This window comes from Ursus arctos, unplaced genomic scaffold (assembly GCF_023065955.2).
Source record: "Ursus arctos isolate Adak ecotype North America unplaced genomic scaffold, UrsArc2.0 scaffold_24, whole genome shotgun sequence".
NCBI classification, from domain to species: Eukaryota; Metazoa; Chordata; class Mammalia; order Carnivora; family Ursidae; genus Ursus; species Ursus arctos.
Window position 1 is genome coordinate 19070017 of NW_026622919.1, and position 26968 is coordinate 19096984.

Here is a 26968-nt window from a genome sequence, read left to right on the forward strand (position 1 = left end):
GGTGGGTGTCCCCGTACGCACACATGTGAGTGTGGGTATGTCCCTAGCCACCAGAGCACCGCACCAGGGTCTGCAGCTTTAGAAAGAGGTCAAAGTACCTGCATTTTTAATAATTTCTTGACATGGTAAGAGAATTTTACATTACGATCCAAGGGTGATAGAGTGAGGAGGGGCAGCAGAATACTCCAACAAACGAAAAGGGAAACTGAGAAACACACGGTAGGAGGGGGATAGGGTTTTAGCTGGAAGGGATCCGGAGGGTGGGTAGGGGCACCGTCCAACCAAAATGCAATTGGTTTGTTACTGAGGACTATTCATGGGAAGACAGCATCCTGCCTCCTCTACAGCATCCTGGGAGTAGAATGATGCAGCCGGGTGGAAATGTGACTGGGGTTGAGGCAAGAGGAAGACAGCAGAAGAACAGAAGTCAGAACCAGACACTGAGGGAGTCACTGGCAGGCTGACCGCAGATACGGACTCTCCAGCAGCGGCAGAATAAAAAAGTGGGGGTTTGATGAGGGTTAACAGAAAAGCTGTACCAAGTGGTATCTCTGGAAGATTTGAGAAATAGGAGGCAACTCTTCTATGGTTTTGACTTGCCCAGCAGATCTTCACATACACACAATGCGTACACGCATGTGTGTGCATGCACGCCCACACACACACACACACACACACACACACATACACACACACACACAGGTGCTGCTTTCCTTGGAAGCACAACACTATAAATAAGAGAACTATGTGTCCCACAGGAACGCCCAGCAGGAGCAGCGGCATCTGGCCCTCACAGCTGCAGACAGCCCCAGCCCAATTTACAACTGGCCTAGGAAGAGGCAACCAGGAGTCGGAGGACCAGCCTTTACAATAACGCCCAGAAAGACCCAAGTCACAGAAGAAGGGGTCTTCCCCAAATCCTCTGCTTCTCATGTCTCAGCTCTCCTCCAACTCGCCAGCCTCTAGGCACCAAGAGGCTCTATGTAATAGCAGAACGATGGGCCCCGGTGGGGGAGGACTAAGACGACTATCACCTTCTGAACGATGTGTGTGTGACAGAATTCATGGGATGGGGGGGCAGCAGGACAAAGGAAAACAACACAGACCATGGGATGGGGAAATCAGGTAGCGGAGGAGGAAGGCATGTGTGCGCATGCCTGTACATATGCGTCGATCACACACACAGGTGTATATGAAAATCCTAGTTATAAAAACATCTCAAGGAGCTAGGAACTTGGCAGAAGGCCTAAGGTGTTTCTTGTCATGATCAGGTTCAAGGTGGGATGTATGTGGATGGGAGACCCTAAGTTATCATCAGGGAAACTATGGGAGGGAGGATCCAATGTCTCACACAGTGGCAAGAGACACTAACCTTACATCAGAGGAGAGGTGCTGGACTGCCCCCCACCCCCAGTTCCTAAAAAACACCTAGCACTTTCCTTCCAGTTCCCTCAGCTTCTAATCAGCTAATCAACAGAAGGAAAAAAACACAAAGCTCAAGACACAGAAGGGAGAGGGCAGGGAGAGAAAACACAAGTATTCCTGTGCCAACATCCTGCACACACAGACCTGGACTTCTCCAGAAATTAGGACAGATCGGGTGTGGGGTATTAGGGAAGGAAATAGAAGAGTTCCTGAGGCCTGAAAAAAGAGGTAAACACGTCACAGAACTACATGAGAGTTTCATTAGACTCTAACTAAAAACAGAGAGAGGTGTGATTACTATTTCCAGCCAGTTTCCCCATCACGATAGTCATGTAACAAACCAAGGCAATGTCGGTCTTGAGCCAGACTCACAGAGTCCCCTGGCCCTGGCCCTGGCCTCAGTACAGCGTCTCTGCATTGCTGCTCCGGGGCCGTTTGATCTTCTCGATATTTTTCAGGATCATGTCATGTAGAGTGACCTGGGAGAAGAGGCCAGGGAATCACATTTGTTCCACCCCAACCTCCCAAAGAAGCCAGATACACCCACAAAGCCCCAAGCAATCGTATGCAGAATCCCAATCTCACTCACTGGAACCTCAATTAGCGTGGCTGCCTCTCCTCTCTATACCCGCACATTGGGGATTCCTAGGAACTTCCCAGGCCCCAAGCGTCTAATAACAACTAACATTTATGGAGCACCTAACATAACCAACAATTGTACTGGGTCTTTTAACGTGTTATCTTACTTTTTTTTTTAAAGATTTATTTATTTGAGAAAGAGAGATCATGCACGCCTATGCACGTGAGTGAGGGGAGGGGCACAGGGAGAGAATCTCAAGCTGACTCCTGCTGAGCGCGGACCCCGATGCAGGGCTTACTCCCACTACGCACGAGATCACGCCCTGAGCTGAAATCGTGAGTTGGCTGCTTAACTGACTGTGCCACCCAGGCGCCCTTATTTCACTCATTTTTAAAAATCATCTTTGTAAAAAACGAAACAAAAAAACCCCATCTTCGTGCCATAGATAATCTAAGTTCTATCTTAGTGAAGTTCTATCTTCGAGATGAAGAAACTGAAGTTTAAGGTTCAACAACCTGCCCAAGGCCACAGATTACAGAAAGAACCGGCTCCGAACCCAAGCCTGTCTGCCTCCAATGCCCACATCTTCACACCTGTACTGCACTGCACTCCCGGCCATCCAAACAGAAAGGGGGATCCCCAGCTACGCGCCCTCAGTGAGCTTGTAATTCTCAACACTCAGTCGATGAGAATTCATCCTCCTCATTTTATCCCACTCCATCCCCCATCTCAAACCCCAGGGAGTGGCGAGAAAATGATCGCCAGGACTAACAGCCAGGGTGACTGTGGGCAGGGACCAAGGTGACTTACATATTGATTCCTTAGCTCGGATATGATGAGCCGAAGGCTGATGTACTCTTTCTCGTCAATCTCTGTCACGGTGCGGCGGTAGTCCTCCTGAAAGGAGGGCGGAGGAAAGGCTAGCTCCCAAGGCCAGCCTGTCCACAGGCAGCGCTTGCCGAGAAATGGCCACTCCTCCCTTTCCCTTCCACTTCCACCCTCAGACCCCAAACCCTTACTTACCACATGGGGATATTTAGCTATTTTAGAAACCAATTTGGCTCTTGTAATATAATATCTGAAAGGAGAGAGAAGAGGAAGAAGCTGCAGGAGACCCTGGACGGTGCTTGCCGTATCACCAGCCCCCAGTTCCTGGGCCAAACCCAAGAAGCCCTACCTAGAAATCTGGTCCAGATAAGATGCAGCTTCACTCTCAACAGTTCTTAGTTCTGCAACTGTCTCCTCCTAAAAAAAAAAAAAACAAGTATTAAGGTCAAGTCACTTCCATGTCACCCAAAGAGCAGACCAAGGGAAAACAAACAAAGCAGGTTGAAAGGGAGAGTAAACCTTCCGAACCCTCCTCTCCAGTTTGTAATACAGGCACGTTACCTGAATGGACACCCCGAAGTTGTTCCCGTCTTCTATCCTGGGAATCAGGAGCTGTACCCACATTTTGACCTGAAGGGTGAGAGGACCAATATATACCCATGAGGACCCTTGCCTTTTCTGCCGAAGCCACAAAGTATACAATCCATGCCGCTAGGACCAGATGCTGGGAGCACGGGAGCCAAGATACTTCGTGTGCCAACTCCTCTATCACCTCCATGCCTCCTGCCCCACATCCAACATTTCCATAGTTCAAGCCAGGCTTTTTAGGGTCAGCCCACAGGTCACTAGCCCCTGCCTCACCGTGTTGCATTTCTCAATCAGGAGCCGGATCTCAGGTTTCACTTTTTCAATAATGTCCACTAGCTGCTGGTTGCTTTTCAGCATCCCGTTGGGCATCACGAACACCTTGGTTCCTGGTAGGGACATGAAGAAGGTCAAATGATTGGGGTGGAGGGCAGGACATTAACACCCCCACCCCCAGCCTTCTCTCTTCTTCCCCAAACCCATCAGATGCTATGACCTCTGTCTTTCATCTGTCACAATCCTATCTACAAACCATGACCCCACCAATAGAATCAAAAAGAGAAAATGTATGGATTAGCAAATGAGTGTCGAAAGTATGCCCAAGGTCTAAAGAACAAGGAAATTACAATATGCTCTAAAAATTTGGGGCGCCTGGGTGGCACAGCGGTTAAGCGCCTGCCTTCGGCTCAGGGCGTGATCCCGGCGTTCCGGGATCGAGCCCCACATCAGGCTCCTCCGCTGTGAGCCTGCTTCTTCCTCTCCCACTCCCCCTGCTTGTGTTCCCTCTCTCGCTGGCTGTCTCTATCTCTGTCAAATAAATAAAATCTTTAAAAAAAAAAAAAAAATATATATATATATATATATATATATATGCTCTAAAAATTTAATGTACCAACTATTACTGAAGAAGAGAAAATAATGCAAAACTGGGACTTCTGTGAAAAACCTGAGATGTGTAGCCACCTCGAACCTCTCTCCCTTGGCAATCCACACTAAGTCAAGCCCTCCCTGTTTATTGGGAAATTAGGTTTTGGGTGCTAAATAACGACCAAATTTTGGAGAACTTGGGAATGCTAACTCTGGAAAATCAAATCTGATCTTGTTTCCTGACCACAGACTGCCCGATCAATCCTCCTGCTCAGGGCTGCAAGCCAGGGAGTGGGTGGGGTAGCGCTGGCTCTTACCTTGGAAGGCCTCTTCACACTCATCCAACCTTCGCTTCTTGTAAGTAGGCTAAGGATACAGAGACAGGAATTAGCTTGCTCTTGACACCCATAACCCCATCACAAGTTACCCTTCGAGCAAGTCGAATCCCTTCTTTGGCCCCATACGTTGTTTTAATTTATGCACAATTTACTCAGCACGTACAGGGCTTTAAGGGAAGATTCTTGCCACAAAGCAACTTACACCCTAGTTGGGAAGACCAACCTTTCAACTGACACATTGAGCAATTAGGGGAGAAGGGTGGATACCATAAATAGGAAAAATGAACCATTCAATGAGGGGTGAGAATAATTAAGGGAATATGTACAAATCTTCTGGTTCCACAAAGAAGCACAATATTTGACCAACAAATATGTATTTAGCACCTGCTGTGTACCAGGGACAGATCTAGGTGCTGGGGATACAAAGTTGATTAAGACAGTTTCTGCTTTCCAGAGTTGCAAGCTCTACCAATGAGACAGTAACTCAGACAACAATACAGTGTTATCACTGTTAATATAAAACGTGGACACATAACTGACAAGCACTAGGTGCTAAAGGTACACAGCAAAGACGGGAACTGCAGTTATACAGCAAGAACTGCTCATCCTGTAACAATACTCAAGACACTGAAACAGGTGAGAAAAATCTTGCTTAGAGCCACGGGGACAGACCAGACAACTTAAGGGAACCTGTAGCTATTAGTCGTATTTGGAACTCACTCTAGGACAGAGCAGCATTAGGTTATACACTTCATGCTATAAATGAAAACCAGGGTCTAAAAGTGGTATGCTGGAATCACCATGTCTGTAAGAGCCCTCGTTCCTAGACCCTAACCCCACTGTTGCCTCTGCACGTGTTCAAATTGACTAGGAAGTAGAGAACAGAGAATAGAGAACTGCTGCTTCCGAATACAAAGAAAAATGCAGGACACTCACACCGTCCAGTCCATCGTGGCTATTGGTGAGAAGAATGGGGTCAGGGACTGGGAGATTCATGTCTGAGTGGATCTGAGTTAGATCATGGATGTTTAGGATTGGTTCCTGAAAGAGAGACACCCACCCCCAAAACAACATTAGTCTTTTCAAAATGAACAAAGAAGTATTTCATTTGAAGGGCAAGAAATGAGAGTGTTTTACTGTACAAAACAAAATAGAATCAACACATGATTTCTCCCATTTGACAGAAAGACCAGAGCCAAAAACACTGGGGAATTTGAAGAGAAGAAAAGGGTTTCTCACCTTCAAAAAACTATCAAGTTCTAACAACTTCTTTGGAAAAAAATTAGCCACCAAGTCTTCTGCCTAAAGATGAAGGAAAATACAGCTCAATTAATAGCTGTGGGACGGTCTCTCTCTGCAGATCTCTTCTTTGGGAAATTCCCAACTATCAACCACCGTTTATTTTTTTATTTATTGTACTCACCTCACTTGTGATCCGCTCCCTGAAAGAATCAACCTAAAGTGAACAGAGAGAGCAATTCAGTATCAGCAAGTCAGTACCTAGCAACAGAGGTGGGGGCAGGAGGGGAAAACCCAAATCCGTCTGTCTTCCCCTCACCTTGTAATTGTAATGAGAAGCTGAGAGGCCCCCAGACTGTAAATACTTTATTTTTTTGAGGACCCATTTCTCCATCTCAGGAGAGGGAAGCAGGGCTTGAGGGTAGCACCCACCACCTGTCTTCCCTCCCACCCTCCCTCCCCTGTGTCTGAAGCTGTCTGAATTTGAGAGCAAACAAAAGGCAGGTAGACAGGGGAGATGTGAGCTCACAAACGTGCCAAGCCCCCATCCAGACCTAGCCCTTGATACCAGGCAGGCCTGACGCCAAGTGTAGGGGTAGAGCAGCAGTAGCATCCGGAGGCGGGGACGTTGCTGGGCTGGGGGACTTCCAGCTGTCACTGGCTTAAAGTGCTGAGTCCACCACGTGTCCGCGGAGGTCTCCCCGGGGCTCTCCACCACCAGACGCGGTTCAGAAGGCCACCCTGTACTATCCTTTCCCCCAGTGCCGTCTCCGGGAGTGGGGGGCTGGGCTGAGCTGAGCGGAAGCTCAGAGCTGGTGTCCCCAGGGAGACAAAGACGCCATGGGGAGTGGGGAGCCGGTCAGACTGCTCGGGGATCGAAGCGAGGGGTTAGGAGGCCCGGACCGGTGCCGCTACCTTGAGCTTCACTTCCTGATCCACCTTCAGCAACGAGGCCATGGCCGGGCCGGGCCGTGTCCGCTCCACTGGAGACCGGAGGCGCTGTGGGCTCCGGGAAGGGGGTCAGAGGGACGGGAAGAATCTCGGCTGTTCTAGGGACGCGGCCGCCCTCGCTGGCTCACTCACTGCTCGCTCGCTCGCTCCCTCCCTCCGTGCCGTCCGCCCGCCCGCCCGCCCGCCTGCTGCCTGCTGCCTGCTCGCTCTCTCGCTCGCCCTCCCGGCTTTCGCCGCTCACGCCGGAACTTACGTCACAGCCAATCGCCGGGACTCCGGAGAGGCGCACGTGCCCTGCGCAGCCGCGCTGGCGTCCAGCTCTGGACGCTCGGGATCGGACTCCCATCTCCCGGCTTCTTGTGCCGGTTAAGGGTGAAGTAGAAGGGCTGGCGACAGTGGGTGGTTTGCTGAAAACTGAGCATTAGAGAGACTCGAGTACTGTTTGACATTCTGTTAGCTCGGCGCTCGCCCTCCCCAGAGGGACCTTATGAACCGCTGCCGCCTCGAGGACGGGACGGACCACGCCGTCGCGCCCCAGTGACGTCGGCCGGAGGAAGCCGGCGGTCCCGGCGCTGGGCTCTGGGTTCTAGCCTGTGATTTTTGCTGCCTCTTCCCGTCGCCCGAAGCTCGTGTTAGGCTAGAGCCAAACAGAAGTCAAGTCCTGTTGTACCAGGCTTCCCCACTTTTCTCCGTCACTTAGTCTCATACACTTCGAGACCTCGGAGATCAGCTGCCTCATGGGCAGGTTGACACCAGGAGTGGGGCATTGCTTGTCCAAGGCTACGTAGTATTTCCAGTAAACCTGGACCAGAACCCAGATCTCCTGACTTTCAGGACAGTGCCTTATCTATTTTCCTAATAGGAGGCAGAGACCATAGCTCTTCACTCATCCATTCATTCTGTCTCTTGACATTGGTTATTTCACGCAGTAAAATGGGGGCAGGGGGCGCCTGGGTAGCGCAATCCTTAAGCGTCTGCCTTTGGCTCAGGGCGTGATCCCGGCGTTCTGGAATCCCACATCAGGCTCCTCTGCTGGAAGCCTGCTTCTCCCTCTCCCACTCCCCCTGCTTGTGTTCCTTCTCTCGCTGGCTGTCTCTCTCTGTCAAATAAATTAAAAAAAATCTTTAAAAAAAATCCTTTAATAAAAATAAATAAATAAAAATAAAATGGGGGCAGGACAATGTACTAGGTAGGCCCTGGGACAGCATTGTCCCAGAGCCTAGAAATACACGAGGCACTTATAGGAGTAAAAATTATCTAGTAGCCACATTAAAAGGTAAAACAGGTGAAAATAATTTTAATCATAGATTTAACCCATTTTATCCAAACATCATTTCAACATGTAATCAATATAAAAATATGAATGAGGTCTTACACATTCTTTTCTCATGCCAAGTCTTTGAAATCCAGTATGAATTTCACACTGACTGTATTTCACTAATTTCACACATCTCAATTCAGAGGATCCACACGTGGCTAGTGACTCCTGTATTGAAAAACACATCTCAGGGAAGTCAAAGCTAAACAAGACTCAAGTTCTCTGGCCTCCCGGGTCTTAATACTGGGGAAAGATATCAGAAAATAACCTGACAACATAATTGCAGATTTGATAAATGTTAGAAAAGAAATGACTGATGTAGAGAACACCAGGGGTCTATTTTAGATAGAATGGCCAAGGACAGCCTCTCGGATGAAGTGACAAGCTAGGATCTAAAGGATATAAAAGGGTTAGCATGGAAAGAGTGAGGGGGAAGTGCCTCCAAAGGTGCAGACGCAGCACAAGCAAATGCTCGGGGGGGGGGGGGGGAGGAAAGAGGTTGTCCTGTTGAAGAAATTGAAAGACTAGTTAGTGAGTGGGGGATGGGAGTAGGGTGGGGAGGGTTGTTGGGAAACAATTTGGATTAAGTATGAAGGCAGGTTGTCTGATTTACATTTTGGGGTCATTTTTGATGCTCAGTGTTTATCCTGGGAAGGCCTCTGTGCTAAGCACAAGGGGAGTGGGGGGAATACACAGTTAGATGAAGTGTCATTGACCATGGCCTTTGGAATCAGAGAGATACCTCAGTTCAAATCCTACCTCAGCTCCTTACTGTGATATTTTGGGGAAATGACTGAAATGCTGGGTCTCAATTCCCTTATCTGTGAAAAGGAATTTTGATAATAAATAAATAAATAATATGTAATTCTGTGGAGTGTTTGTGAATATTGGAAATCATAAATACGTAAAAGAACTCACACAGTGTGTGGACACAAGGCAGGAACCAGATAAATAGCAGTCATTGTCAACTGAGCTACCCGTTAGTGCTTAGCATGAAGAGCTTACTCCTTAAACTATAGAATTATTATCATCGTTGCTTCCAGACTCCAAGTCCTTTTCCATTTCTTCAAGACTGTATGCAACATAGCCCATACTACCCATCTTGCTTAGTAATGTCTACTAGTTTTCTCTCTTTTACCTCTGCTTTCTGTTAACACTTGTACCTAGTAACCTTCAAACTCTGATCTGGAACTTAGCTTCAGGAATGCTTTGCCAGGTATACCTGGGTGGCTAGTCAGTTGGGTGTCTGCCTTCGGCTCGGATCATGATCCCAGGTCTTGGGATCAAGGCCTGCATTGGGCTCCCTGCCCAGCAGGGAGTCTGCTTCTCCCCCTACCTGCCTCTACCTACCTTCTCCCTCTACCCTGCTCCTTCTCTCTCTCTCTGACAAATGGATGAATAAAAATCTTTAAAAAAAAAAGGAATGCTTTCCCTAATTAAGTTCATCCTATTTCAAGTACACCATTACCCTGCATTTCTTTCAGAATTAACAACTTTAAGTTGAAAACAATATATTTGTGTTTGTTGAAATATGGCTTTGTTCTCAAATAATTGTGTTTTGTCTTCAGGTGGGTTGTAAGTAGACGGATACACATTCATTTTTATTGTTCTTCTTTTAAGATTTTATTTATTTGAGAGAGAGTGAGAGAGAGCACAAGAGCAGGGTGAGAGGCAGAGGGAGAAGCAGACTCCCCTCTGAGCAGGGAGCCCAATGTGGGGCTCGATCTTGGGACTCTGGGATCATGACCTGAGCCGAAGGCAGATGCTTAATCGACTGAGCCACCCAGGCGCCCCACATTTATTCTTTATTTCCCTTCCTCCTCCCTTATCCAAATGTTTTATATAATACTCCACTTATTTATTTATTCATTCATTCATTCATTCATTCATTCAGTGAACAATTGCTAAGAGCCAATGCATTCAACAAACTCGATTCATTTCTGGTGCTTGTGAATCAAACATGATCACTGACGACTGGTCTCACTTTAAATTCATGTCCACAAATCTCAGATGGGTGCACAACACTGCCGGAGAGCCTACTACATGTCCCTGACAAATGTACTCTCCTCCACTCCAAATGACTGTCATGCTTTCTCATTTCCCTAATCCTTCACTATCCCTCCCCCACCACATCCAATTTATGATTTTGGCTCATTATTCATTGAGAAAACAAGCAAATGAGAACTTCCTCTCCCCACCAAATTTGCCAGCCGGCAAGTATTTTCTGCCTTTCCTCTCTTTCACTGAAGGAAAGATCCCTTGGTCTGTGCTCCTGTGATTATCCATTTTCCCCCTATATTACGTTTATCCGTCTCCACTGGATCATTTCCAAACATGACAAGTTTCTCCCATCTTGTGAAAAATGGGCCCAGGTTCCTCTGTAGCTATCACTCCATTTCTGCGCTCTTCTCCATGCCAAGACTTCTTGAATGATATTATTGTCTCTTACTCTACTTCATCTCCCACTCATTCCAATCCACTCCAGTCAGGCTCTCCCACCCCACGTTCTAAGATAGTTCTTGTTAGGTTACTAATTACTGCCCTACTAATAGCACCAGGGGTCACCTCTCTTCATCTTGAATTTCTCAGCAGTACACATTAACCACTCCACATTTTTTTTAAAAAGTTTAAAGATTTTATTTGTTTGATTATTTATTTATTTATTTATTTATTTAGAGAGTGCACAAGCAGGGGGGAGGGCCAGAGGGAGAGGGAGAGAGAAAATTTCAAGCAGACTTGTCACTGAACAGGGAGCCCAACATGGGGCTAGATCTCACAACCCTGATCATGACCAAAAATCATAGGCCAACATCAAGAAATGGACACCTAACTGACTGAGCCACCCAGGCATCCCTAACCACTCCACCTTTCAAAACATATATGGCAACCTGTTCTTCCAACATTCCTTCAACTTCACTGGTGACCTATTTCCTTTGCTGGCTCTTCCTCCACTGCTCCCTTCTTCTTTTTTTTTTTTTAAGATTTTATTTATTTATTTGACAGAGAGAGACAGACTGTAAGAGAGGGAACACAAGCAGGGGGAGTGGAAGAGGAAGAAGCAGGCTCCCATCGGAGAAGCCTGATGTGGGGCTCGATCCCAGAATGCTGGGATCACGCCCTGAGCCAAAGGCAGACACTTAACGACTGAGCCACCCAGGCGCCCCTCACTGCTCCCTTCTTAATGGCGGCATGCTCCAGGGCTTAGTCCAACAGCCTTTATTATTCTCCACTTACACTTTCTCCCTAAGAGGTATTACCTATGTTCATAGCTATAAATATCATCTGTATCCTGATGGTTCTATATTTGTATCTCCAGTCCTGACATCTTCACTGATCTCCAATAGTCTATTTGACATTCCTACTTGGGTAGCAAATAGGCATCTCAAGCTTGGCGTGGCCAAACCAGGATTCTTGATTCTTCCATACACCTGTTATTTTCCTGCTCTTCCCCATCTCAGTAATGGACAACTATCCACTTAGTTGTTCAAACCAAACATGGAAGTGTCAACCTTGATTCCTCTCTTTTCTTCATCTCCCCACATCTAATCCATCAGCAGGTCCTGTTAGCTTTACCTGTATGAATATGCTTTTCTCCATCTCCTCACTTGTTTTTTAAAATATTTTATTTATTTGAGAGAGAGAGATAGCAAGAGAGAGCACGAGCAGGAAAGAGAGGGAGCAGAGAGGAGAGGGAGCAGGGAGCCCGATGTGGGGCTCAATCCCAGGACCCTGGGATCAGGATCTGAACTGAAGGCAGACGCGTAAGTGACTGAGCCAATCAAGAGAAAAGAATTCTCTTACAGTTCTGGGGACTAGAAGTTTGAAATCAAAGTGTCATCAGGACTGTGCTCCCTCTGAAGGTGCCAGGGAGGAACCTGTTCCAGGCCTGGTCTCCCGGATCCCGGGATCCATAGGTGTTCCTTGGCTTGGAGACAATCATCTCCCCATGTCTCTTCACCTGTCTTTCCTCTGTCCGCGTGCATATTTGTATCCAGATCGCCCCTTTGTAAAAGGACACCAGTGAAATTGGATTAGGGCCCACCCTAAGGACCTCATGGATTTGATCATCAGTAAAGGCCCTATTTCCAAATAAAGGCCACATTCACAGGTACTGGCGGTCAGGACTTCATCATATTTTGTGGGGCACAATTCAACCCTTAATAACTACCATTATCTGATCATCTCATTTGTGTACAAGTTTATTGTCAAATTCTCTCCTCTAGAGTATAAACTATTCGAATAGTTCACCAGTGTATCCTCCCAGAAGTAGAAGAGTGACTAGCACATAGTAGGTCCTCAATAAATATCTGTTAAATCGACTTAGGGTATTTTGTCCATTATTGACAATCCCTCAAGCACTATGCATGCTGTCATTATCCTCCAAGCAGCAGGGCGCACAGAGAATTTACTATGTGCCAGGCATCGCTCTTTGTGCTTCATATTACTAGCTCATTTAATCATCACACTACCCTATATGACATATACTATTATTCTCATTTTATAAATAAGGAAACAAGGCACAGACTTGTATGAGGTCAGAGCTGGTGAATAACAAAGATAGGTTTTTGAACCCAGGCAACCTAGACCTCTAAGCCCTCCGTTGTAGCCTCTATATGCTCTACTCTTTAGAAGCTCGTTACATCCCCCACGCCTTTCTGAGACAGTGTTAGTGGCAGCCAAGCAGCAAGAAATGTAGGACTGGGAACTGGCCACACCAGGCCAAGGTGAGAATCCCTTTAGGATGATTCCCCTCACCTCCTCCGGGGGGGGGGGGGTCCTCAGGCTGAAAGATCCAAGAGGAAGAAGTGTGTAACCTCTAATTAGTTCGAACACCAGGAGAAGCCCAATCTGGTTCTGCATAATACATCTAATACCAATTACAGGAAGATCGCATACATTTACGATAATAGGAACATGATTTCTGGAAGTGGGAACAATTTTCTTTTTTTAAAAATTTAATTTGGGGGCACCTGGGTGGCTCAGTCAGTTAAATGTCCAACTCTTGATTTCAGCTCTGGTCATGATCTCAGGGTTGTGGCATCGAACCTTGCATCAGGCTCCGTGATCAGCGGGAGTCTGCTTGTCCCCCTCCCTCTGCGCCTCCCCCGGTCGTGCTCTCTCTCCCTCTCTCTCCCAAATAAAGAAATAAAATCTTTTAAAATTTTTAATTTCATTTAAATCTTTATTTATTTATTCTGTGGACACAACTTTCTAAGCAAGAGAAGTCACCAAGAAAAAAAGCAGATTCGACTTTATAAAAATGTAAAACTTTTGCACATCCGAAAACACCTTAATTAAATAGAATTCACATAAATTGATGAAAAATGTTAAGAAAAATATTAAGAACCTAGCAGATAAATGGGCAAAGGATGCAAACAGAAACTTCACAAAAGAGAAACTAAAGCAACCCACTATATGCAAGTAAACAACGATGCCGATGAAAATAACAGGGAAGTGCCATTTGTTTTGGCCCTTAGTCCTCAGATATATGATATTTAATACTGGCCAGGGCATCGTGAAGCAGGCTCTCTCATACATTATTGGAGGCAGAATATAATTATGTGCAACCATTTTCTAAAGCAACTGCTGATGTTAGTAGACATGAAACAGCCATGCTCTTTTAATTCAGTAATCCCAATTGTGAGACTCTAACACAAGGAAGCGGTCAGCTCTTCATCGCAGCATTATCGTAATCACGCAAACTGGAGACAAGGGAAATTTCCAGCAAAAAAGAAATACATTAAGGTCACTCATTTGATGTAACATAAGGCAGCCAAGAGAATGACAATTACAAAAACTGTGTAGCAAAATGTAAAATAATATGCAATATTAAATTTTAAAAGCAAGATACAAAAATTACATACAGATTATAAATACAAATCCAACTACGTTAAGGTACACAGGAAAAACACGTCTTAATGGAAAACAAAAATTCTAGTGTGGTGACATTATGGGTAACTTTATGACACTATTCTCCTAACTTCCTGTATTTGTTATATTATCTTCCTATAAAGGTTTAATTTTGTTGGAAATGAATTGTAGGCTTATTGTGAAAAAAATCTGGCAGTACACGCTTGTCTTAAGTAGAAGAAAAAGTCTCTGTCCCATTGTCCACATAACACATAATACATGTCATATCATATGTCATGTTATTTTTTATTCAGATAAAATCATACCATGTATACTGCCCATAATTTTTATTTCAATTGACACCTCTTGTCTCAATTCATGGAAAAACCTCTTAGCTGGTCTCCCTGTTGCCACCTTTGCCCTTCTTCAGACCATTCTCGAAGTGGCCAAATTAACCAAATAAAAAAATTTTACTTTATTCTTTTTAATGGCTGCATAGTATTCTGTTGAATGAATAATACCATAATTTATTTAAACAATCCTCTATGACTGAAGGACATTTAGCAGTGAAATTCTTATACGTATATTTTTGAGCACTTGTACATCTATTAGGAAAATTCCTAGAGGGGCGCCTGGGTGGCATAGCAGTTAAGCGTCTGCCTTCGGCTCAGGGCGTGATCCCGGCGTTCTGGGATCGAGCCCCGCATCAGGCTCCTCTGCTATGAGCCTGCTTCTTCCTCTCCCACTCCCCCTGCTTGTGTTCCCTCTCTCGCTGGCTGTCTCTATCTCTGTCGAATAAATAAATAAAATCTTTAAAAAAAAAAAAAAGGAAAATTCCTAGAAAGAGATTTTATGAGTCAAAGAATGAACGCTTAAAAATTTGATTGACCTTTCCAAATTGACCTCTGAAAAGATTATACTAATTTGCACTCCCAGCCAATGGTATTCTAGAGTTTCATGAATGCTCATCAGCACTGGATGTTATCAACTGGTTTAGCCTTTACCCATCTCATAAATCAGCAATGCTGCCCCACTTAAGTTTAACTTCCATTGACTTAATTACAAATGAAACGAAACATCTATTACTTTATCAATCGTTTGTCGTTCTGGGAGTTCACCTTTTCATATTTTTTGCCCATTTCATTACTGGTCTTTTGGTGTTTTTTTGAATAAAGCTCTGTATTTTGATTGAATAGAGGTCTGTATATTGAGGAAATTAGCCTGTCTTATGAGCTGCAATTATTTTCTACATTTTTCTTTTGTAAAATTTTTTTACAGAGTCATTGATGGTTCAGAAAGCTTTAATTTCTAAGGAGTAAAATTCCATATTTTCCTCTTGGTTTTTGATTTTCATGTCATAGTTAGACTTTCTCCACTCCAAGATTATAAAAAAATATTCACTAATGCTTTCATCTAGTACCTTTTACCGTTGAGTTTTTGATGCTTAAATTTGTGACCAACTTGGAGCTTCTTTTGGTGTAAACAGGGAGGTAGAGATTCAGCTCTCTGCTATCTACATGGCTCTTTGGCTCCAATGATCACTTACTAAGTAGCTCATTTCCCCACTGATTTGAAATACTAGCTTTTACCACATAGTAAATCCCCCGTAAACTTGGTCTATTTTTGAACTGTATTATGTTCCATTGATCGTGGTCTATTCCTGCACCAAAACAAAAATGTTTTAGTTTTATAAATTTAATAACTGAATATGTGATATATGAAGCGCTTGATTTTCCCTAATTAATAACTGAAATTTTAAAATATAAAATAAAACACAATAAAATTTACCTCCTCATCTTCCCCTCCAAGTGCTTCTATCACTCTTTCAGGGGCATTTGAAAGAAAGCCCAGCTCCCCCAGGGAGAAATTTTTTAAACGGATACTGCAAGAAGAATTAAAGTGGTTCCGTTCAAAAGTAGCAAATCTAAACAAAAGTCCCAGAATTACAGATCGGGTAAGGCTCCCCATTCTTTTCCAACTCGGTCCTTGCATCTCCCCTCGCTACCATTGCCCCCCCGCCGATGCCTGCCGCGCTTCCCAGCTCAGCCTCTAGGTGGCGCGGCGGGGCCCTTAAGCAAGTAGACCAGGACCGACCTCCCGAGCGACACAGGACGGTCATGACGTCACGTCCGGTCCGGGCGGAAGTCCTCCGCTGACCGACCGGGAAGTGGCAGAAGACTGGGCGATGGCAGCCCTGGAGGCCTCGCTCCCGGGCAGACCCGACGCCACGGTGCCCCCGCGGTAAACCGGACCAGGGTGGCGGGCTCCGGGTCCCGAGGTGACGAGCGTCGGGGGTTGAAACGGGGCTTTAGAAGGGAGCCTGGGAACCCTGACGGCTCCTGTCGAAGCCGCTTGCTGACTCTGGGCTGGTAAACTGCCTTTGCCAGGGCTGCCCCGGAAACGGGACCGCCTGGTATCCGACCGCTCCTACAGGGAACGGCGTGGGCGAGGATTTCCCCCCTTCACTATCCCAGCGGGGCAGGTGGTAGCCCCGGACCTAGGGTTCAAGGGCGCTGATTCAGCCTAACATCAGCTCGTCTCTACCGCTGCAGGGATGGAGGGGTCTAAAACTTCCAGCAGCACCATGCAGGTGAGCTTCGTGTGTCAGCGTTGCAGCCAGCCCCTGAAACTGGACACAAGCTTCAAGATCCTGGATCGTGTCACCATCCAGGAGCTCACAGGTCAGGGAGACCCTTGGTGGTCAAGATCGTGGAAAGTGGGCAGCTTTGGAGATGTAGGTCTTAAGGTGGCTGTCTTTGTAATCTGCCACAGACTCGCTGTGAACCTAGGAAAGTCACTTCATCTTTCAGGCTCCCTGTTTTCTCAACGGGAACATGAAGGAGTGTGCTTCTGAGAGCTTTCTATTTTAAGGAAAGGCCCTTAGTTTTCTGCTCCTGCTGTTTCAGAGTAAAGGAATATGTATATATAATAATAAACAGTATTTGTTGAGGGCTCGCCATATAGCAAATGCATTACATGCATTACATCATTTAGCCCTGCAACAGCCCCAATGGAGGAGTACAGCCATCCTTTTACAGATGAGGAACTGAGGCTCAGAGAGGTTAAGTGACTTATCCAGTGGCCAACAGCAGGTAGATGGAGAAACAGAGTCTTAAAGTCCCAAGGAGTGAGATGAAGTTAGAGACAAAAGAAAGAAAAGGCTGAATAGATAGTTTAAATAAGTGTTTGGGTCCAGAGTCAGCCTCCTTGGATTTAAATCATGTGTCATTTACTAGCTGAATGGCTTTTTGCAGGTTACTTTACTTTCTAACCCTGGGTTTCTTGGTTTCTTTATCTGTAAAAGGTAAAACGACCTCAGGGTAGTTGTAAGGATCGAATATGATGAAGAACATAGGTATTTAGGGATATGCTGGGCAAATAGTACTCAAGTGTTAGCTATTATTGTTGCTACCAATTTCTTTTTTTGAGTGGAATTAACTCTTTAATATATTTTTAACCTTTTATTGCAGAAAATTTCAATCATATAGTCAAGGGAATAGGATAATGAGCTCCCTCATATCCATCACCCAGCTTCAACAATAAACCACATTCTGCCATTCTTGTGTTCTCTGTATCTTCACTCACTTCCCATCCCCAATTATGTTGTTTTTTTATTCTTTTTTAAAAAATGTCATGCCTAAAAAAAATAAATAAATAAATAAATTAAAATAAAATAAAAATAAATTTAAAATGTCATGCCTTTAAATGTACAAATCTTAGCTGTGCATTTTTGACAAAATGGATAAGCTCATGTTACTCAGATCATTGGAGTGTAGAAAGTTTTCATCTTCCCAGAAAGTTCGCTCATGTTCCTTCCAAGTTATTCTGGAGGAAAGGGATGTTAACTTTTGTTGTGGAAAACTTCAGAGTATATAATGAACCTTCACATACCCATTATCTAGACTCGACAATTATCAATGCATATTTAAAACATGTTTCATCTGCATCCCCATCTATTCCCCTCCCACCCCAAATTATTTTGGAGCAAATCCCAAACAAAAATACTGTAAATGTTTTGGTAAGTATTTTTGAAAGATAAGGTGTCTTTTTAAAAACACAGTCATGATACTGCAGTGGGAAAAAGTTAACAATTCCTTAATCTGATTTAATGGGGGTAAGGGAAGGAAAACAAAAGATTTATCTATGTGCAAATGGTACTTGAAGAAAAAGGTGGAGGTGGGACTGGTGATGAGGATTGTTTTTATTGTTTTCCCGTACTTTCATACACACTCTGGCTTTTTTAAGACTCCTCCTAACTCTAATATTAATTTTCCTTGTTCTTAGCTCCATTACTTGCCACAGCCCAGGTGAAACCAGGAGAGACTCAAGAGGAAGAGGCTAACTCAGGAGAAGTATGAAACAGTGGAATGCAAACTGGGTTTCTACAGGGTATTTGGTGCTTCAGGAGCCCCCAGACTTTTGGGATTTCTGGTTAATAAGAGCTGTTCTACATGACCAGGCCACTGTGGATCATTGAGGAGGCCCTGAAGTGCACCTGAGGTCACACGATGACTGAATGAGGCATAATTAAAAAATGCGGGGAGAGGCTTTTTATTTGAAGCAGAATTACAAGCCATTATAGGTGGGAGATGAGATGACCTGTGTGTCCAGGTCATCCCAAGGCATACCTGGTTTACATCTGTTGTCTTAGCTAATTATTAATATCCACTCCTCTCCATTTTCCACAGTAGCTTGGTTTGGACTACAGTGTGATTACTCTAGCCAGGAAGGATCGTATTAGAGAACATGCCATTTTTATTTATTGAAAGATGTTATTTGAGAGAGAATGTGTGCGCACGAGCAGGGGCTGGGGGCGGGGGGAGGAAGGGAGAGGAAGAAGCAGACTCCCGGCTGAGCAGGGAGCCCAATGCGGGGCTCGATCCCAAGACCTGAGATCATGACTTGAGCTGAAGGCAGACACTTAACCAACTGAGCCATCCAGGCACCCCAAACATGTCGTTTTTATTTTTTTAAGATTTTATTTATTTGCCAGAGAGACTGAGCAAGCAGGGGGAGGGCAGAGGGAGAAGCCGGCTCCCTGCTGAGTAAGGAGCCCTTTGTGGGACTCGATCCCGGGACCCTGGGATCATGACCCGAGCCGAAGGCACATGCTTAACCAACTGAGCCACCCAGGTGTCCCCGAACATGTCATTTCTGAACTGTGATAACGTCAGTGATAATTTTCTTTGTCAAAGGTAGATGTCATAAGAATTTGATCACATATAAATTATATCAAAGTATCAAAAGCATATAAATTATCTATTTTGTTGTATGCCATGGCAAACTTCACTGCAGTCTGATCTGGCTTTTTCCTTGTGCCGTGATTCAGGGCGTTCTCTCCCCTACCCCTAACTGGTAAGTGTTGAGAAAATACAAGTTTAACTACAGTAGAGCATAACATAGTTAGGAGATGTCGTTTCCCACAAAAAATCACACGGGACTTGGGGTTGTCTGTACCAGGGGTCCTTTCTTCGTGCACATATCCAAGGATTGGCTAGGTAATACCTATTTCTTAAGTCTCTGTGGTTTATCACATCCTGCAGTGATCAGTCAAGGGTAAAGGCAGGTAGTGCTGAGGCTGTTCGGGACTCTGCCTCTACGCTGCCGGAATTCTAATGCCCTCTTATTTCCTTCCCAGGAGCCATTTCTCGAAACTCGCCAGGATGGTGTCTCTCGCAGATTCATCCCCCCAGCCAGGTGCCTACCACTCCCCAGCCCCCTGTTCCTTGCCAAAGGCCAGTAGAATTTTAATGGAACCCAGAATTGAGACCTGGAGCCAGGTGATGGAGATAAATCATCTAGCCTTTCGGCTTTTCCAGAAAAGATATATTCTCTTATACCTGGCCCATCACCTTCCAGTACTGGTTTTCCCTGTAGCCATTCACACAGTGGGAAGGGACAGTGGCTGTCGTGATGAAGAATTGAGAAAGGTCTGAGGGAGTGAATGACTAATAAAAGAGATGGGCTCTTGAAAAGCTTTAAAATAGCCGATGTCGTTAGACGTCCAGGTGCTTGGTTGTTGATGCATGTGAAGGCTGCTGGCGAGGGGTGTGATATTTAAAAATGGTCTTTTCCTGATTCTCCTTCCTTTCCTACTGTGGACTCACACACACATGTCAGTTTTTGATGCCCCCTCTCCCTCCTTAGTCCATCCAGGCCAACCTTCGTGCTGAGTGCCCCTGTGGAAGACCAGCATGGCCTTCCCTTGGGAGAGAGGTACCCTTGGGAGGTCAGTCGGGCTAGGAGTGGGTATGCGCCTTGAGGCCCCAGCCGGTGCTTGAGAGTCTCTGCCACCGACACTGCAGTAGGTGGAGGAGGCCTCTCTGCTCCCTCATGTGGCCCGTGGGCGGGGGGCTGTCTGCAGGATGATGTCTACAGAAAGTGCCAACAGCTTCACTCTGATCGGGGAGGCATCTGATGGCGGCACCATGGAGAACCTCAGCCGGAGACTGAAGGCAAGTGGGCCTGGCTGCTAGAGCGGGTGGCCGGCCAGGTCGCATGGGGCAGGCCCTACCCTGACTCTGCCACACCCCACACTTGCAGGTCACTGGGGACCTTTTTGACATCATGTCAGGCCAGACAGATGTGGATCACCCACTGTGTGAGGAATGCACAGATACCCTCTTAGACCAGCTGGACACTCAGCTCAACGTCACTGAAAATGAGTGTCAGAACTACAAGTGAGTGCCTCCGGAGCCAGTGCCCGAAACCGAGACCTGGAGCTGAGAGCGGTCCCTGCTCTGGGACTGCTCGGCTCTTGCCCGGGGGCTGGGCGCCGCTCAGGGAGACAGCGTCGCAGGTTCCCTGCGGTGAGTATATTCTGCCTGTGTCCTTGGCAGACGCTGTTTGGAGATCTTAGAGCAGATGAGCGAGGACGACAGCGAGCAGCTGCAGCTGGAGCTGAAGGAGCTGGCGTTGGAGGAGGGGAGGCTGATCCAGGAGCTGGAAGATGTGGAAAAGAACCGTAAGATCGTGGCGGAAAATCTCGAGAAGGTCCAGGCTGAGGCTGAGAGACTCGATCAGGAGGAAGCTCAGTGAGTAGTCACCCTGTTCTTCTGTCTTCCTGGCCTTGAGGCCCCAGGAGAAGAAGTGGCTTCTAACTGAATGTGTCTGAGTAGTTTGTAAGCTGCAGACGCCTGTCGTTTGGCAGCTTGTCGGCTCCAGATCTCACGTACTGTTTCCAGGCCCTGTTTCTCGAGGTCTGTTGGGAGGGTTCTGTATGAGGGGTCATCCTGATTAAGTGAAAAAAGCGTGTCGGTTAAATAGCAGAGAAACGAGGGTTCTGGTTGCATTTCTGCCGTGTAGGGAACTGAAGTCAGCCACCCAAGCTGGCATCCTCCTCTGGAAAGACGAGCATGTTGGCCTACATTCGTTCTTTCCCAGCCCAAAAATTTCACTGGTGATCTTGACCTGAGGGAACCCTCTGCCTAGGGGAGGAGACCCAGTGTCCACACTAACTAAAGTTGAGGAAGTGATGGACAGAGAAAAAAGTTAATTTTTTGAAGTAGTGAACAAGTTCCCTTGGAAATGGTGTATGCTAACTGTAAAGGACCGTTACGTGCATAGAAATGAAGTTCTGGACGTTCAGTTACGGTCAGTTCACGGAAGAAGCCACTCTTAACCCCCTCACCTCACTTCTGTAAAAGATCAGAAATAGGCGCTTGGCCCTGGTTTAGGAGAGTCCTGTTTTCCTCTACCTTTTGCATGTGGGCAGCTGGAATTTGAGACCTTTCTGTCCCTCGCGGGCAGAGCAACTAGGGCCTGTATGTTCCTTTGAACGGGATCTGTGCCGAATGGAAAGGGTGCTGTAACTAGGTCTCACCGTAACCACCAGACTAAATTGTTATGAGGGGCGGTGAGAGAGAAGTTTCAGCCCCAGACCGACAGCTTTCAGTGGCCACCTTGCTGCTCACAGGTATCAGAAGGAATACAGTGAATTTAAGCGACAACAGCTGGAGCTGGACGACGAGCTGAAGAGTGTGGAAAACCAGATGCGTTATGCCCAGATGCAGCTGGACAAGCTGAAGAAAACTAACGTCTTTAATGCGACCTTCCACATCTGGTAATGCGGGCTGGAGGGGGAGGAGGGCCTGGGGAGCACTGCACACGTACACCTTAGCTGCCATCCACTAGGCCGGGGTGCCCGCCTCCCACGAAGTAGGACTGTACGTGGTCTCCCCATCCAGGTAGCTTTCATTCCCTGTGATGGGATAGGCACCTCCGGGGGTTGTAGTTCTAGAGCTTGGTGACATCCACTTCCCCAAGGAAAGGAAAAGATGTGAGCCCTCCAGTCCCATGAAAACCTTGTCATCTGCCTGGGTGCTACCCCTAGGATCATGGACGTACTTATTCGACATTCTGTCCGTTTAACTAGTATTTGTTGCGCATCTCACACGTGGTAGGCACCGTGTTCAGCACCAGAAGGGCAGCAGCAGACAACACGCATTCTGCCTTCTAGTTGCTTATATTGTGGTAGCCAGTTGCGATGCAGCATGATAACTGTGAACCCCCCGGGGTGGGGGGCCCTGGGGCCACATAAAGGCCCTTGGCTCAATTTGGGAAGGCCACGTGGAAAGTCCGCCCCAGGGGAGGTGGATGTTTCAGCTGAGACATGAAGTGGAAGTCTGCAGAGGGGGGTTGTTCCTGGCAGAGAACGTCATGTGCAGAGAAACAGAGGAACGTGGGAGTGGTGAGTCCAGAGAACTGAAAGGAGCTGATTGTGACTGGAGATTGAGTGTAAAGGGGAGAATGACAGGATATGAAACTGGAGAGTGACCAGTTCCCCAGGGAGCTCGTAGGCCTCATGAAGGGATTTGGGCTTCGTCCAAAGGGCAGTGGAAACCACTGAAGCATTTTATGCAGAGAGGTGACATACTTGCATTTGCATTTGTGAATGATGGCCTCACCTGCGGCGTGGGAAGTGTTGGGGGGAGGAGGGCAGTGCCAGTGGTAAGGAGACTTGTCAGTAGGACTCTAAGCGGACGAAGATAGAGCAGCGGCATTGAGTTTGGAAAAAAGTGGATAGATTGAAGAGATACTTAGGAAGTCCAATCAAGAGAGCTTGGTGGTTTTTGAGGGGAGGGAGCAGAGAGAGAGCATTCAAGAATGATGTTCCCCGTTTCTGCTTTGGCATCTGAGCACAGGGGGAAAGATGATGACTCACGTTTGGACATGTATTTAGAGTGCCAAGTAGGGGCGCCTGGGTGGCACAGCGGTTAAGTGCCTTCCTTCGGCTCAGGGCGTGATCCTGGCATTATGGGATCGAGCCCCACATCAGGCTCTTCCGCTATGAGCCTGCTTCTTCCTCTCCCACTCCCCCTGCTTGTGTTCCCTCTCTCACTGGCTGTCTCTATCTCTGTCGAATAAATAAATAAAATCTTTAAAAAATAAATAAATAAATAAATAAATAAAGTGCCAAGTAGAGGGGCGCCTGGCTTGCTCAGTCGGTAAAGCGTCCAACTCTTGATCCTGGGGGCGTGAGTCTGAGCCCCACGTTGGGCATAGAGCTTCTTAAATAAATAAATAAAGTGCCAAGTAGAGCTTGGGTATGTGAGTGTGGAGATGAGGAGAGACATTCATGCGAGGGTTTGGTTGTGAGCCCGAAGTCTCAAGTTGCTGAGTGTTCAGGGGTCCCTGTACTTCCCCCCACCCTCCTGCCTTCCTCCAGGCACAGCGGACAGTTCGGCACGATCAATAACTTCCGACTGGGTCGCCTGCCCAGTGTTCCCGTGGAATGGAATGAGATCAATGCTGCTTGGGGCCAGACGGTGTTGCTGCTGCATGCCCTGGCCAATAAGATGGGCCTGAAATTCCAGAGGTAAGAATTGCCCCTCCTTTCTTGGGGTGTGGCGCGTCCCGGATATAATCTGTATCTCCAGCCCCTCACTCCTCTGCTGTGGCCGGAGCCCTTGCTCCCAACACACAGAGTTTTCTGTCTGTGGAGATTCCGCTTCCAATTTCCCCCCTTACGACAGGGCTCTTTCCACTCATCCAGCGGTCCTTGAACTGCACGACCAGAGCTGTGGTCCCCAGCCCATCGTGTGCAGACCCTTGGTGGTTCCTCAAGTTGTTTTCAGCTTTTGTTTTTTTCAGCCTAAACAAAACCTACACGTACCAGTGAAAGACCCCCAGACAATTATATAGTAACTGTAGTTTGTTTGGTAAACAACGTCTTTTAAACATGGAGTCTATGGGGAGGTGAGAGAGAGGGGTGGGAAAAATAAAAGTAGTCCTTGGGTAGGATGAAGGCTGAAAACCACCGGGTTATAACATTCCAGTAATCACTTTAGAAGGAATCCTCTATCCGTCTCCGTGTGCGTCTTCATTTTAGGTATCGGCTTGTTCCCTACGGCAACCATTCGTATCTGGAGTCTCTGACAGACAAATCGAAGGTATTCTGGGAAGCCCCATGTTCAGTGGAATGCAGGATCCTTGTACCTCCTGATGGAATGGGTTACTTTTGATAATAGCATTTTTCTTTCTTTCTTTCTTAGAGGGGTCTCATGACCCCATGTCTTGTTCAGTGTCTTGTCTAGTTCGGGAGTAGCTCTTCGGGGCCTGGAGACACCAAGGAGGTTTTTACAGTCTGTTGAAAAGGGCTGAGGGCACAAAGGAGGAGGAGGTGTGTGCTGGGGTCGAAAGGAATCACTGTGAGATAGGGGTTTAATACATTTCCGGTGATGGCGAAGCAGTTCCGGGTGCATCGGATTGGCCCAAGTGGACTGTTCCCAGTGGAATACAGACAGAACATGACTTGAGAGGTTGCTGGGCTTGGCCGCGATCTCTGGTAGCCTGTCTCGGCGCCGCCCCCTCAGCTGGTTCTCTCTCTTCTTGGGCAGGAGCTGCCATTATATTGTTCTGGGGGGTTGCGGTTTTTCTGGGACAACAAGTTTGACCATGCCATGGTGGCGTTCCTGGACTGTGTGCAGCAGTTCAAAGAAGAGGTTGAGAAAGGCGAGACACGCTTTTGTCTTCCTTACAGGTCAGTATTCCTTAATGCTGAACGCACCTGGAGTGGGACCAAACTGAGCAGAGCTGAAGGGGCAGTAAGAATGGAAGCAAACAGTGTAAATGGTGGGAAAGCGGGCAGTGCTGCAAAATCCCATAACACTGATGGGAAGAGACGGATTCAGCATTCCAAGCAGGACCGAATGTGACCGCCTGGTCCCTGAGGAGAAAGAATATTATCTTTGGTGCTTTGGGGGGATTTTTGTAGCACAGAGCTCAAACCAGCTCTCTAATTTCAGGAAGTTTTTCCCCTTCAGCCCTTGGAAATATACAGGAATGCTTCCTTTGGTCAAATTTTGTAGGAGCCCAGTGATAGAGACCTTAGTTCAAGAGAGTAACGCCGAGCTGCTTCTGTCACCCCAAAACAAAGCATTTCTTTTCTTCTGCCTCCCTTCTCTCCCTGTGAGTTCAGGGATGCCTAGGAAAACGGTCAGGAGTACTGTAACCCCCACATGCCCTCTGCTCCCGGCTTCTCATTTGTTTGGGTGTGTGACCTGTCCCTGTACTCTGCAATGACAATGAGGCTCTTGTGACAGCCTTCTTGATGTTTGGCTTTCAAGCAAATCCAAAATACACTAGCATTCCTGGCCAAGAGTTCTTTAATAGATAAAATGACGTGAATGGTCCCATGATCAAGTCCCTGCCCATTTGCCCGAACTGACTTAACTCGGGTCTCAGTTACTAATGAGCTCTGCTCTGTCCATCTGCAGGATGGATGTGGAGAAAGGCAAGATTGAAGACACAGGAGGCAGTGGCGGCTCCTATTCCATCAAAACCCAGTTTAACTCTGAGGAACAGTGGACAAAAGCTCTCAAGTTCATGCTGACGAATCTTAAGTGGGGGCTTGCTTGGGTGTCCTCACAGTTTTATAACAAATGACTTTTTTTTTCCTTAGGGAGATGTTTGCCTTAAAGGCTTTAAATTTTGTTTTGTTTGCAAAGAGAAAAAAATGTTTTAAATTAAATTCGGGTACTATTAAACAGCACATGTTTACAATACCAAAAAAGAAAAAAAATCCACAGAAGCCACTTTATTTTAGAATATCACGTGACAGGTAGTTTCCAGAGCTACAACATGCCGTGTATAGCTACCAGCCTTTGTCATAGTTTTGACTCTTAACTAACCCCATACCTTCCTTGCCCTCTTTCCCCTCAAAACAACTAATTTAAATTTGCTTTTGTTGTTGTTGTTGTTAACTGAGTTGAATTGAGATAGATGTGTTTTCACTGGGTTTTATCTCTCTCAACTGCCTGCACTTACAAGATGAACTAGAAACTTCTGTCTCCACTGTGACAAGATGTGTGAGACGTACAGTCGGTCACGTGAGAAAGTGACACATAAGCTTTGGTCACCAGGGGGTGTGATCAGAAGCTTGAAATTTAACACTTGTCCTCACTTGGTTCCAGTGCTGACTGCCTGCTCTGTTCTCTGTTAGAAATATGAAATGGTGTTTGATATTGTCTGAGACATTATGGAGAGATTTAATTATTTGTAATAAAAGATTCACTGCAGTCTGATAACTGCCCAGAGGTGCACTGTTGGGTTTTTTGTTGACTAAGATAGAGTACTTTGTATTCTGGGAGTGTTGAGTTCAAGTGCAGGGATGTGGAAATTCTGTCGAAACATGTTTAGAGATGGATTAGTGTTAGTTTTAAAAAACTAACACTAGTGGAAACAGTCAGCTGTAGAGGAAGCCCCATTTGTATACATCTCAATGACAGAACAGAGATGTTACGCTAACTCTAAGGGGAAATAAAGGCTGCCTCCTTGATGCTCAGTCAAGGTCACCCAAACAGTCCCGGTTTTCAAGCCCCTGGCTAATACTAATTTCCATGTCTGGTGTTCTCTCTCAATGAAATGAACAGTTAAGGAAAAGCTATAAATATCTTGTTAAACAAAAACGAACCAACTTCACTAATGTTCTGTCTCCTCCCAGCTCCTTGACATTTTCAGTCTGATACGGCAAAAAGGACATGCTCG

The 26968-nt window shown here is 46.4% G+C and overlaps 2 protein-coding genes across 10 annotated transcripts; one reads left to right on the forward strand and one right to left on the reverse strand.

Annotated features, from left to right (window-relative positions):
- Positions 1 to 71: 71 nt before the first annotated feature.
- On the reverse strand, positions 72 to 7059 carry PSME3 (proteasome activator subunit 3). The gene is made up of 11 exons (XM_026512748.4): positions 6778 to 7059; positions 6047 to 6079; positions 5863 to 5925; positions 5560 to 5664; positions 4603 to 4651; positions 3695 to 3807; positions 3395 to 3463; positions 3183 to 3250; positions 3029 to 3083; positions 2816 to 2902; positions 72 to 1904 (listed from the first exon to the last, which is right to left on the reverse strand). Exons 1-11 carry the CDS (start codon positions 6817 to 6819, stop codon positions 1824 to 1826), a joined length of 765 nt encoding a protein of 254 aa, XP_026368533.1. The 5' UTR covers positions 6820 to 7059; the 3' UTR covers positions 72 to 1823.
- A 9031-nt stretch (positions 7060 to 16090) lies between these two features.
- On the forward strand, positions 16091 to 26513 carry BECN1 (beclin 1). 9 transcript variants are annotated; one of them, XM_026512750.4, is made up of 13 exons: positions 16118 to 16222; positions 16534 to 16662; positions 18266 to 18333; positions 19620 to 19678; positions 20129 to 20197; positions 20346 to 20436; positions 20525 to 20661; positions 20821 to 21015; positions 21897 to 22043; positions 23649 to 23798; positions 24312 to 24372; positions 24820 to 24962; positions 25699 to 26513. In XM_026512750.4, the coding sequence occupies exons 2-13, from the start codon at positions 16536 to 16538 to the stop codon at positions 25865 to 25867; spliced, it is 1416 nt and encodes a 471-aa protein (XP_026368535.1). In that variant the 5' UTR covers positions 16118 to 16222; positions 16534 to 16535; the 3' UTR covers positions 25868 to 26513. The 9 variants fall into 9 exon arrangements, with proteins under 9 accessions (XP_026368536.1, XP_048080970.1, XP_026368535.1 ...); XM_026512749.4 differs by having other exon boundaries at positions 16123 to 16259; XM_026512751.4 differs by lacking the exon at positions 20129 to 20197 and having other exon boundaries at positions 16091 to 16259.
- The last annotated feature ends 455 nt before the right edge of the window (positions 26514 to 26968 follow it).

What these genes read in the sequence shown, in the direction of transcription:
- BECN1 (XM_026512750.4), top strand. Translation starts at nt 16,536, where the DNA reads ATGGAGGGGTCTAAAACTTCCAGCAGCACCATGCAGGTGAGCTTCGTG. An exon ending in AAGAGGCTAACTCAGGAGAA is followed by an intron (nt 18,334 to 19,619) that starts GTATGAAACAGT and finishes TTTCCTTCCCAG; the next exon opens with GAGCCATTTCTCGAAACTCG. An exon ending in AGATTCATCCCCCCAGCCAG is followed by an intron (nt 19,679 to 20,128) that starts GTGCCTACCACT and finishes CTCCCTCCTTAG; the next exon opens with TCCATCCAGGCCAACCTTCG.
- PSME3 (XM_026512748.4), bottom strand. Translation starts at nt 6,819, where the DNA reads ATGGCCTCGTTGCTGAAGGTGGATCAGGAAGTGAAGCTCAAG. An exon ending in GGGAGCGGATCACAAGTGAG is followed by an intron (nt 5,926 to 6,046) that starts GTGAGTACAATA and finishes CTTCATCTTTAG; the next exon opens with GCAGAAGACTTGGTGGCTAA. An exon ending in CCGAGCTAAGGAATCAATAT is followed by an intron (nt 1,905 to 2,815) that starts GTAAGTCACCTT and finishes CTCTTCTCCCAG; the next exon opens with GTCACTCTACATGACATGAT.